The sequence below is a fragment of the Papio anubis genome, chromosome 1 (assembly GCF_008728515.1).
Source record: "Papio anubis isolate 15944 chromosome 1, Panubis1.0, whole genome shotgun sequence".
NCBI lineage: Eukaryota > Metazoa > Chordata > Mammalia > Primates > Cercopithecidae > Papio > Papio anubis.
The window spans coordinates 187,080,913-187,093,437 of record NC_044976.1 but is presented as its reverse complement, the minus strand read 5'-3'; the positions used below and the strand labels follow the sequence as shown (position 1 = coordinate 187,093,437).

The window sequence follows — 12,525 nt, the reverse complement described above, 5'->3', positions numbered from 1 at the left end:
TAAATATTGAAATGTTAGAAATATCTTCTTAAAATGTTTGAATTAACTTAGATCTTAACTATAAAAGTATATTCAAGAAAATGTAAATTATTTTTGAAATATATTTGTCCTCAAAGCAGGATGAAATGTAATGATGATTCTTTATTATTTTGCAGACTTCAAAGGAAGACCTTCTGCAGGCTGATTTTGAAGGTGCTTTAAAGTTCTTTAGAGTTCAGCTTCCAAAGAGATACAGGGCAGAGGAAAATGCAAGAAGACTGATGGAGCAGGCTTGCAATATTAAAGTAAGACACATGAGTTTTTATATAATAAAGGTAAAATATGAGTGCGGAATAATACAGCAAATTATGTAAAAAAAATTTTATATGTTGCAAGGTTTGATTATGTTTAAGGTTAGATTGTGTATGAATTGGTTTCTCCCAGATGTGTTTGCCAGGCTAATATGTGTATAGTAGCTGTACTTTCTAGTAGGACTTAGAGTGAAAGTTGGCAGGCTTAGATTATAACAATAGGAAGACAAACATTTATCTCATAGGTGGGGCTCTAGAGTGGGCTGCTGTGATAGTGGTTTCCATGGAAGCAGACTTAGTATTTAGCTTTTGCCATCTGTTTTAAGATTATTTAGGACAAAGCAAGAAAAGATTTCTTAGGCAATGCTTTCATTTCTCTAAGGGACTTGGAAAATTTGAGTCTTGATCTGCCCATTCCCATCCCACACCTGCCAAATATCTCTGGATACATTGTCACATGTCTGATAAAACTAAACACATTTTATAAATCAATTTGAAATTGAAAACTCTTTCCGGCCGGGCGCGGTGGCTCAAGCCTGTAATCCCAGCACTTTGGGAGGCCGAGACGGGTGGATCACGAGGTCAGGAGATCGAGACCATCCTGGCTAACACGGTGAAACCCCGTCTCTACTAAGAAATACAAAAAACTAGCCGGGCGAGGTGGCGGGCGCCTGTAGTCCCAGCTGCTCGGGAGGCTGAGGCCGGAGAATGGCGTGAACCCGGGAGGCGGAGCTTGCAGTGAGCCGAGATCCGGCCACTGCACTCCAGCCTGGGCGACAAGCGAGACTCCGTCTCAAAAAAAAAAAAAAAAGAAAGAAAACTCTTTCCAGAAAGTTGTAGTATTAAGGTGAGAGAGCATTCTTAAAATATTTGGAACCAATTTACTGATGCTAATTCTTATACCTCTACAATATGCCAAGGTATCTTTTTACCCAACCATAACATAAATATAAATTGTTTTCCTAAACAAACAGAGATCCTGGTCTTAGGGACTTTACATTCTTGCAGAAGGAAACAGAAAATAAGCAACATAATAAATATATTATTTATTTAACATGTTAGAAGGTGATAAACAGCTGTGAAAAAAAAAGAGTAGGAGAAGATAAAGGGAAATTGGATTGGTGGGGAGCAAAGGTTATGATTGTTATTAGATAGTCAGCATGGACCTCACTGAGTCAACAAAGGAGATGAAAGATTAGTCATGGAGACGTCCCGGGGAAAAGCTTTCTAGGCAGAGGCAACAGCCAGTTGAAAGGCCCAGAGACTGTCTCATGCCTGGGTGGGCTTGACTTCACTCATGCAGCTGGAGTGAAGTCAATGAAATGGGAGTAGTAGGAATGCTCACAAAGAGCCAGAAAATGTAGACCATTGTAAGCATTTAGGCTTTACTTTGAGCGAAGCAGGGAGCTCTTGCAGAGTTTTTAGTGGAGCAGTGATATGATCTGTCTGAGGTTTTTAAAGGATCACAATGGCTATTTTGTTAAAAACAACCGTAGGAAGGTAAGAGAGGTAGGGACATCAGACAGGAGATTTTGGAGTAATCCTCTTGAGAGATGATAGACTGAACCAGGGTGTTAACAGTGGAGACAGAGATGGAGATGGAGTGGAGATGGAGATGGTTGGAACCTGGGTATTTTTGAAAGAGAACCAAAAAGATTTCATGATATATTAAATGTGAGTGTGAGAAGAAAAGAAGAGTTAAAATGATTGCACGAATTTTGAACTACGCAACTAAGAGATAAGAGTCACCATCAGTGTATTAAGCATATTACTTCAAAGGTACTTTGACCAGACTTCTTTTAGGTACCAGAGCCACTGTAACATTTTTTTGTGTAACACAATTATTTTGAATTTAAAGCAAATTATAAATGTTAAAAAGTACAGTTCAACACTGAAAGTAAGTAACTGGGCAGAAAAAAATTATTTTGTCTTTCAAGTGAGCTTTATATTCAAAGAGATCATTTTCCAAAGCTATCGTAAGAAAGATGGATTTCTGAAGTTTTCATTCTGAAATGAAAACTCTTGAAAGCCTTCACGACTGGTTGTTTTATTTGGCCAAAGTCTAAACCACATTTATTTGTAACTTTGAAAGTATATTCTAGGCCGGGTGCGGTGGCTCAAGCCTGTAATCCCAGCACTTTGGGAGGCCGAGACGGGCGGATCATGAGGTCAGGAGATCGAGACTATCCTGGCTAACACGGTGAAACCCCGTCTCTACTAAATATGCAAAAAATTAGCCGGGCGAGGTGGCGGGCACCTGTAGTCCCCGCTACTCGGGAGGCTGAGGCAGGAGAATGGCATGAACCCGGGAGGCGGAGCTTGCAGTGAGCTGAGATCCGGCCACTGCGCTCCAGTCTGGGCGACAGAGCGAGACTCCATCTCAAAAAAAAATTAAAAAAAGAAAGTATATTCTAGTGGGCATGATGCCTTTGACTGAATTTTGTGGGTGGTGAATTTGAAAGGTAGGCTTCAGCCAACTGATTGTTTTGAAGATGCCAGAGAGAAGTATTGTAAATTGGGTCAATGCTGTAGGCATCCTTTAAAATAAAATATTTATTTCTAAGAATATAAGAGTGGAGAAATAAGAGGTACAGGTAAGGTGAAAAGTTAAAGGTTTTTAAGGGAAATCTCAGAGCATTGGCAAGTCACTGAGGACAACAACAACAACAACAAAAAAAACCGGGAAAACAATTGAAAAACATGAAATGTATAGGGAAAAATTTTTTCTCCAACATAATTTATGAAGTTCCTGGAGGTGGCTAGTTATTATCAGTCCAGAAACATGGGATCTGAGAGATGGAGAAGCATAAAATGTTAGAAAACAAGTTCAAAATATAATCAAAATGGACTGTTCCTGGAAGGGAAGTGCTGGGTACAACCAGAATAAATGTTTTTGGACATGAATAGGGAAATATGAATATTTTTAAAGCTTTTAATGTGGTTTCAATAATTTAAAATGTTTAATAATTTAATATGTTTTAATAGTTTTTTTGTAGGGTTTTCTTTGCATTGTCTAAGGAGAATGCCTTTTTCTTGGGTATTTAAGACAGTATCCACAGGACACCATTTCATTTATAACATACAATTGTAGAGTGAATGATTGTGAGGCAGATATGAGGTGAAACTGGAAGAAGGAAGACACGAGTAGTCCAGTATTGGGCTGGGATTGTGCTGGGACTAGAATGTGGGTCTCCAATCCAAAGGTCTAAAATTGTCTTTAAACCAAGACCTAGATTTTGGTTGCTTTTATGTCAAGACTGTGACTATATGTACGTACTTATATACAAACATAACTGAAGAGATACTTACCCTTACACTGAGGCACTCTGATGTTTTTTGTTCTATTATATTGTATTTCCTTTTTTTTTTTTCCGAGATGGAGTCTCATTCTGTTGCCCAGGCTGGAGTGCAGTGGCGCAATCTCTGCTCACTGCAACCTCCCAGGTTCAAGCAATTCTTCTGCCTCAGCCTCCCGAGTAGCTGGGACTGCAGGCATATGCCACCACACCCGGCTATATTTGTATTTTTAGTAGAGACAGAGTTTCACCATGTCGGCCAGGCTGGTCTCGAACTCCTGACCCCAAGTAATCCATCACCTCAGCCTCCCAATGTGCTGGGATTACAGGTGTGAGCCACCATTGCCCAGCCTATTGTATTGTATTCTATTCTATTTTAAACTTCTCCCCAGATCCCAAGAAAATCCCCAAACCAAAAGGCTGACCACAACCCACTAAATCGATTTTACAATAGCTTGTAGCTTTGAAAAAACACCAAGACCTGTCCCACCATTCCTACCACCTCCCTGTTCCCCATTCTGATCTACCACAACCCATGAGAGGCTGTAGACGATGAGGTGTTACAATAAATATGGAAGTGCATGTGTGGATAAGGATGTGAGTCATCATGCCATCATTACAGCAGCTTATGCTGGCAGTTGGAACTTTTAGGAGATGATGGACTTACAGACTGAGACTTATGTGTTAGACAAAGCATTCATGGACAAAGGTGACTGCAGGCATGGAATAGGCAAGAAACTCCTTATCCATAGCCTGTTTAAGATTAAAGATAGAATTTCTGCCAAAAGTAATCACGTTTTTAAAATTTTAAAATTGTTTGCAAAGTTGGTGTTATATATAGTTGTATCTTTTTTGAATGGACATGTTCCCATTGAATTACTCCCCAAAATAATCACTTTCCTTTAATTTTAAGGAACTGTAACCAGTGATTTCAGTGAAACTGAAACTGACTTTAAAATAGTGCAGCAGTTGCAAGCAAAAAATAACTTGTTAGCTCTGTATGTGGTTTATTTCTGTGAATGTACCAACAAGATTTGTTAATAAAGCACATTAGATTGGATAAATAATTTTATTTTTCTAAAACTTGCATGACATTAAGTATCAGGAACATTTTCAATAGCTTCTAAACTGGTAATTTAACTAATGTGATTCCAGGTTATTCTAATACCCTTCTGTTCCTATGGTTTCAACTAGGCTAAAATCAGAAAACATATTGACCCATCAGGCTTTACTTTGAATAGTCATTTGGTTACTTTCAATATTGAAATCAAGACCTAAATAAAAGATGCTTAAAGTGCCTAATATGAATATCCTGTACTTTCCCAGGGAGTCAGTTTGTATTAAAAAACATAATTTGATTTTTGCCTTATAGTTAAAAATTCTATCATTGCAGAGCTTCTTAAATTTGGGTTTTGGCTTCAGAGACTCTGAATTACCAGAAATTTGAATTTCTTTGTATGAACGTATGAGCATTTTGTTTTTCTTGGTAACATAATATATAGCCTTTTTTTTTTTTTTTTTTTTTTGAAACGGAGTTTCGCTCTTGTTGCCCAGGCTGTAATGCAATGGCGCCATCTCGGCTCACTGCAACCTCCGCCTCCTGGGTTCAAGTGATTCTCCTGCTTCAGCTTCCCGAGTAGCTGGGATTACAGGCATGTGCCACCATGCCCAGATAATGTTGTATTTTTAGTAGAGATGGGGTTTTTCCATGTTGGTCAGGCTGGTCTCATACTCCCGACCTCTGGTGATCCACCCTCCTTGGCCTCCCAAAGTGTTGGGATTACAGGCGTGAACCACCGCACCAGGCCTCATAATACATAGCTTTATTAAGTGCATATACACATAATCTTCATAATTCTTGATCTGATTACCTGTTTTCTACATATTTTTATTCAATACCATTTATATTGTATGAGGTTGAATTGATGAAATTACCATTCCTGTTGGTCAGAAACTGTCAGGTATTTGATGGTTGTTTGTGATTCAGTATTTTATGCCTCCTTACAGCTCAGATAGATGCATATGTAGCTTAGCTCTATGGCCATGCAAACTTTTCCTGAAAATTATTCTCCGAAGGTTAAGAAACAGGTCTTTTTTTTTTTTTTTTTTTTTTTTTTAAATTTGTTTATTATGATTATACTTTAAGTTGTAGGGTACATGTGCATAACGTGCAGGTTTGTTACATATGTATACTTGTGCCATGTTGGTGTGCTGCACCCATCAACTCGTCATTTACATCAGGTATAACTCCCATTGGGTCTTTTTTTTTGAGATGGAGTCTTGCTGTGTCACCAGGCTAGAGTGCAATGGCACGATCTCTGCTCACTACAACCTTCACCTCCCCAGTTCAAGCGATTCCCCTGCCCAGCCTCCCGAGTAGCTGGGACTACAGGTGCATGCCATCATGCCTGGCTAACTTTTTGTGTTTTAGTAGAGACGGGGTTTCACCGTGTTGGCCAGGATAGTCTCAATCTCCTGACCTCGTGATCCACCCACCTTGGCCTCCCAAAGTGCTCGGATTACAGGCATGAGCCACTGCACTCAGTCCAGTCTTTTTTTTTTTTTAAAGTTGATTTTTATTTGGAATAATGTTCCAAGTACCATATTTACAATGGACTTCACTAGTAGCAAAGTTCTTAAGCACAATCATCCCAAATTTTCTGTTGGTAGAGCTTTATAATAGAGCATTTTAAAATATGTTAGCCTATTTCACTTGTATTTTATTAGTAAAAATAATTTGAGCAAAATTAAAATGCAAAATCTGACATTAACCTAAAAGAAGAAAATTAGGAAAGTTATTTATTGAGTGCCTGTTGTGTCCCAGGAACTATGCCAAGAGGACTTTTCAGAGGAAGTAACAGTTAAAATGAAACCTGAAAGATTATTAGGAGTTAAGGAGTGTACCAAGGCAGGGAGAAGGATGTTTCATGCAGAGAATATGCAGAAGCCCATAGGTAAAAAAATATGGAGTTGCCCAAGACCTGAATGTAGGTCATGACTGGAGAGTAGGATGCAAGGAGGGAGAGGGAGTTAGGGGAATAGATAGAGAAAAGACTAAAGAGGTAAGCAGGAGCCAGCCAGCTTGTGCAGAGCCTTCTAAACCATGGTAAACAATTTGGATTTTATCCTGAGGGGAGTGACAAGCACTGAAGGATTTAAAATAAGAGACATAAATTATCAGGTTATTGTTAGGAAGGTCATTCTGGTTGCTGTGTGGGAATGGATTGAAAGGGTTAAGATTCAGTATAGGTGACAGACCATTTCAGGAGCTGTTGCAGTCATCTAGGTGAGAAGAGACCAGAGTTTTTGCAATGGGCTGAAGAAATAATGGATGAATTCCAGAGACATTCAAGACATAAAATTAACAGATTTTAGTGATTAGATGTGAGCATCAGGGCAGATAAAGAGAGCCAGTGATAGCACTTAGGATTCTTACTTAAGCAACTTGGTGGAAATCACACTGAGAAAGGAAACAAACAAGAGAACAAATTATAAGCACTAAAGATAATGAGTTAAATTTTGAATATGTTAAGTTTGTGGTACATATCCACAACTCATATCCAAGTAGATATAAATATCCAATAGGCAGGTGGATACTGAAGTGAGATCTGAGCTAAAAGTAGACATTTTGGAGTCATCAGCATTGAAACCATGGGAGTGGGTGAATTCTCATAGAGGAGTATATACAATGAGCAGAGAGAAGGTTGGAGGATAGATGCATTCACATGTAAAATACAGACAAGGGAATAGAAGCTGGTGAGACTAAGAAGGCAGGAAGAAACCCAGAAGAGTATGAATGTGAACACTAAGGGAAAAGGTGTTTGTTTTCAAGAAGGAAGGAGTTGAACAAGTGCCAGTGGTACCTAGAGGTCATGTATAAGGTACTGAGAAGTAGAAAGTGGCTATTGTGCAATATTTAATGAAAAGAGATCCTCAATGGTCTTAATGGAAGTAGTTTCAGTGAAGTTATGACAAATAAAAGCCAATGATTCAAGGAATAAATAGCAGGTTAGTAAATGGAGAAATGAAGATGAGACTGTTTTTCTAAGGTTAGTATGGGGAGAGGATGGAAAATGGAAGAGATAACCAGTAATTGGACTGGGCATAGTGGCTCACACCTGTAATCCCAACACTTTGGTAGGCCGAGGAAGGAGGATCACTTGAAGTCAGGAGTTTGAGAGCAGCCTGGGCAACAAAGTGAGACCCCCATCTCTACAAAATATTTTAAAAGGCCAGGCGCAGTGGCTCACACCTGTAATCCCAGCACTTTGGGAGGCTGAGACAGGTGGATCACTTGAGCCCAGGAGTTTAAGACCAGCCTGGGCAACATGGCGAAACCCCATCTCTACCAGAAAAAAAAAAGAAAAATTAGCCAGGCATGGTGACATGTGTCTGTAGTTTCGGCTACTTAGGAGGCTGAGATGGGAGGATTTTTTGAGCTTGGGAGGTGTGGGTTGTAGTGAGCTAAGATCATGCCACTGCACTCCAGTCTGGGTGACAGAGTGAGACCTGTCTCAAAAATACCCCCCAAAATTATCTGGGCATGGTGGCACATGCCTGGAGTCCTAGCAACTCGAGTGGCTGAGGTGGGAGGATGGCTTGAGCCCAGGAGTTGGAGGCTGCGGTGAGCTATGACTGTGTCATTGCACTCCAGCCCAGGTGACAAAGCAAGACCCTGCCTGTCTCTAAAAAAAAAAAGAGAGAGAGATAGCAAGCCTGAGAGTAAGTATGAGAGAGAGATATAAGAGGATATTGAGACCAAGATGGATTTTTGGAGGATGGGAAAGATGAGTCTTTAATGCTAAAAAATGTCCAATGAATCTTAATTTCTTCTTTGAGCACCTACTATATGCCAGGCATTGTACCAGATAGACCCCAGAAATATGAGATTGAGCAAAAGCACATATGCTCTCAGAACTCATGGAATTCACAGTGTTAATTTAATCACCTTAATAAATGTATACTTACAGAGTGAGATAAATGTTCAGAAGAGATATATAAAGATATATGAGAGCAAAGAGCAAAGGAACCTGACTTTGACTCAGTGATCTAGGGAATGCATTCTTGAACTGAGATTACAAGGTATTCCAGACTGAAAAGCAGCATATGCAAATCCTGTGAAGAGGGAGAGAATATAGTAAGTTGTAGAAACTAGGAGAAGGCCAATGTGACTATAGTTCAGAGAATGATGACGGTTGATATCCAAGGACCAAACCACTTCATCTACCAATAAGAAGGAAAAGCCCACAGAAAGAGCAAAGTTAAAGATTAAATAAAGAAAGGGAAATACGTTAACAGAAAAAGGACTCTGAAGAGGTAAGGGATTAATCTCAAAAGAATGGACCTTTCTTTCATTGCAAGCTGGAGGGAATAGGCAAGGGAAGGATGGGGAAAATGGTGAATTTGTAGTTTGGTGAGGAAGAAATTGAGGATATTTCATTTGAAGTTTTCTATTATTTCTGTTAAACAGGATCTAGAATGAAGGGAATGCAGTAAAGTGACAGCTTTGAGAAATATGGAAGAGCTTTTAGACTGGAAAAACTCAAAAGAACAGCTAGTCTGTATTGTTGTAGACTATGAGTTCATAGTGGCAAAAATCTGCAGTGTTTTGTAATTTTCTCTAGAAACATTCAGTAGTCCAAATGTATATATGAAGAAGGCAGACAATTATTTTAACTGCAGTTGAGGTTTGCCAACATGAGACAAAGGAAGGACATGGGGCCAGGGCAGTGCTGTGCTAGTAAACTGTATCTTGGGTTGGGGAGTAAGAGGGAGTAGAGAAAGAGGTATCCCTGATTTGTAGCATTTGCCCATTTCCATGGTATGAATACCCACCATGGCCAAATTTCAAGCTACCAATGACTTAACCGCCCCACTCAATTTCTGAATCTTAAGAGTCACTTTTGAGCTGGTAATTGCTGACACTGGTACACCACAGGGTTGAGGAGATAAGGCTAGTAGCAGGAGAGTGGTTGACATGATGGGAAATGGAGTCTAATTAATAGAAAAGAGAGTGAAGATAGATGGGACTGAAAGACTGCAAGAAAAGGGCTTGGGAGAAGGGCGCAAAGAATTATTGGACTCAGGAAAAATGGTGGAAGAGGAGATTAATTCACTTATTGGTGGTTACCCAAGATAAAAAGCATCTTTTTCTCAAAAATTCTTATAAGAGAGCTTTCTGATATTAGAAAGTAATACTGCCCTGGGCTTTGAATGGTGACTCGCACCTGTAATCTTAGCACTTTGGGAGGCCGAGGCGGGCAGATCACCTGAGCTCAGGAGTTCAAGACCAGCCTGGCCAACGTGGTGAAACCCCATATCTACTAAAATACAAAAAATTTGCCAGGCATGGTGGCACGTGCCTATAATCCTAGCTACTCAGGAGGCTGAGGCATGGGAATTGCTGGAGCCTGGGAAGCGGAGGTTGCAGTGAACTGACATTGCACCACTGCACTCCAGCCTGGGCTACAGAGTGAGACTCCATCTCAAAAAAAAACTGCCCTGTGCTCATAATTTCCAGTGATCAACTCAGATTAATTAGTGGCAGCAAAAACAGGCCAATTACTATTTTGGCATTCATAGCCACCTCCTATGATTTGCTTCTCTTTGTCCTAATAATTCTGCCACCATCACTACCATTTTACTCTGATCACATGATTTAAGGGTTGGAAATGCATTGTAGTAGGAATAGACAAAGATGGCAGAGGCAATGCAGGTAGGGAGAATGAGGGAATGAGGGAATGAGGAAGGGCACTCATGGTTAAAAACAGAATCCTGACCTGGCATCTTCTCACACACCAAAATTGTCTTCCTACCCCATGCTAGAGAGGTGGCTGCCAATGATAAGATGTTACTTATCACCTACTTGCCTCAGAAAATTCTAAGTTCTGCTCCAGCCCAATTACCTATATATTGTGCTGGACTATTTTCTACTCTCCCAAAGTTGCAAATACAATTTGATCGTACCCCTCACAAATCATGTTTTTAATGAGACAGTGGTAGATTCCTTTATCTAGAATTTAATATTTTTTCTTCTAAGACCTCCATATTCGTAACTGGATTTGAATGTTTTTGAAAATAACTTTCATAGTAGAGCAAAACTGTAAAGAACAATTGCATTAAAAGCAATTTACCTCTAATTTCTTCATGCCGTTTGCTATTTATTGCTGGCTGTTGTTGCTGTATGTGAACAAGAATGTACTCTCTGAAATAGAAGCTTTCTTTGAATTAGCATTGAGGTCCTACAGAAGTTTTTGTCAACTTCCTGGATCTAAAATGTGTGCTTTTATGTACACCATTGAAAGGGTTCATTTTTGATTAAAACACATCTTGTGTTCCTTTTCTATAAAAACTTCTATATATTGACAACCACATTTGAGTTGTTAGGTTTAAAGTGTCATAATCTTCTGCTGGAGAAATGTTATCATGTTATAGGATACAGAGATGTGATAATTAACAAATTGATAATGAAGCCAGGTGCAGTGGCTCACGCCTGTAATCCCAGCACTTTGGGAGGCCAAGGTGGGTGGATCACGAGGTCAGGAGTTGGAGACCAGCCTGGCCAACATAGTGAAACCCTGTCTCTACTAAAAATACAAAAATTAGCCGGGCATGATGGTGCATGCCTGTAGTCCCAGCTACTCAAGAGGCTGACGAGGAGAATCGCTGGAACCCGGGAGGCAGAAGTTGTGGTGAGCGGAGATTACACTGCTGCACTCCAGCCTGGGCAACAGAACGAGACTGTGTCTCAAAAAACACAAACTGGTGTTTAAGTAGTTTCTATATCAAAGCATTTGCCACTGTTTGCCTTTGAGACTTCTATTAACACTCATAGTCCTCAGTGCACCTTAGATTGGGGTATTGTTTTATTCCCAGTGAGCAGGGAACATGTTAATGTTGGACATGTTCTGAAACAGTTGATAACAGGCAGAGGAAACAGGTCAGAGTTCCAGATGCTTAGGCATCAGGCACCTTTCACATTTAAAAAACTCAGCTTTTGTGGCCCTTCCTAATCAGCTAGAACAGTGGTCTCCAACCTTTTTGGCACCAGGGATCATTTTCGTGGAAGACAATTTTTCCATAGTGGAGGGGGAAGGCATTAGATTATCCTAAAGAGAGCAGCCTAGATCCCTTGTATCTGCAGTTCGCAATAGGGTTCGTGCTCCTATTCTCATAGGAGCTGATCAGACAGGAGGCAGAGCTCAGGCGGTAATGCTTGCTCTCCCACCAGGCACCTCTTTCTGTGTGGCCCGGTTCCTAATGACCAGTACTGGTCTGCTGCCTGGTAGTAGGGACCCCTGAGCTAGAACACATTTGTCTCCTTTATTTGCTTCTGCCATTTTATTTCTACCCTATACCTACTTCTGCCAATCATTTTCTGGCAGTTCATTAAAAAGAAAGCCATGCATACATTTTAAAATTAACTTGATGGGTAAACTAATGGATATAAACATTGATTTATATTTGGTCAACTCTTTTCTTAGAAAAAGAAATAGTAAACCATATTAATAGAGCATTATGCCTTTATAGATGTTCCAAAATTGGAACTATGTGCATTCCATGCATGATTAACAACAAAAAGAACATCAGAATTGCTATCTCACCTAGTAGTTTCTTTTTCTTCAAAAAGTTTAAGTATTCTTTTTTCCCTGTACCTGATTCACTCCCAGCAGTCTTCTAATGGATCAAAACCTAATGATTATGCTCTTAAATAGGAGTTTCCATATTTTGTTTACCTTTCTGAAGTGTTTTGCCAAATACCTTTTATCCAGTAGTTGTGATTTATATTTATCAGAGTTGGGATTGGGAACAGCAGTAATCAATAATTTTCCCACAACCATTTACCATGATTCCACATTTCTTTGAATTATTTATTTAATATCACTTGAATTCATATTAAGATTATATTTAAAGTGTGCTTCATAGTTTGTGTTTGGGGA

At 39.6% G+C, this 12,525-nt stretch overlaps 1 protein-coding gene across 15 annotated transcripts in view; it reads left to right on the top strand.

Moving 5' to 3' along the window:
- RABGAP1L (RAB GTPase activating protein 1 like) overlaps nt 1–12,525 on the top strand; it is a 786,378-nt gene that overhangs the window by 601,815 nt on the left and 172,038 nt on the right. For all 15 annotated transcript variants that reach the window (XR_004181472.1, XR_004181455.1, XR_004181462.1 and 12 more), the window contains one exon: nt 156–284. Coding sequence is in view for 12 of the 15 variants with exons in the window: in XM_031661559.1 (XP_031517419.1) it covers nt 156–284 (129 nt within the window). In the remaining 3 variants the exon portion in view is untranslated. The remainder of the gene's footprint in view (nt 1–155; nt 285–12,525) is intronic.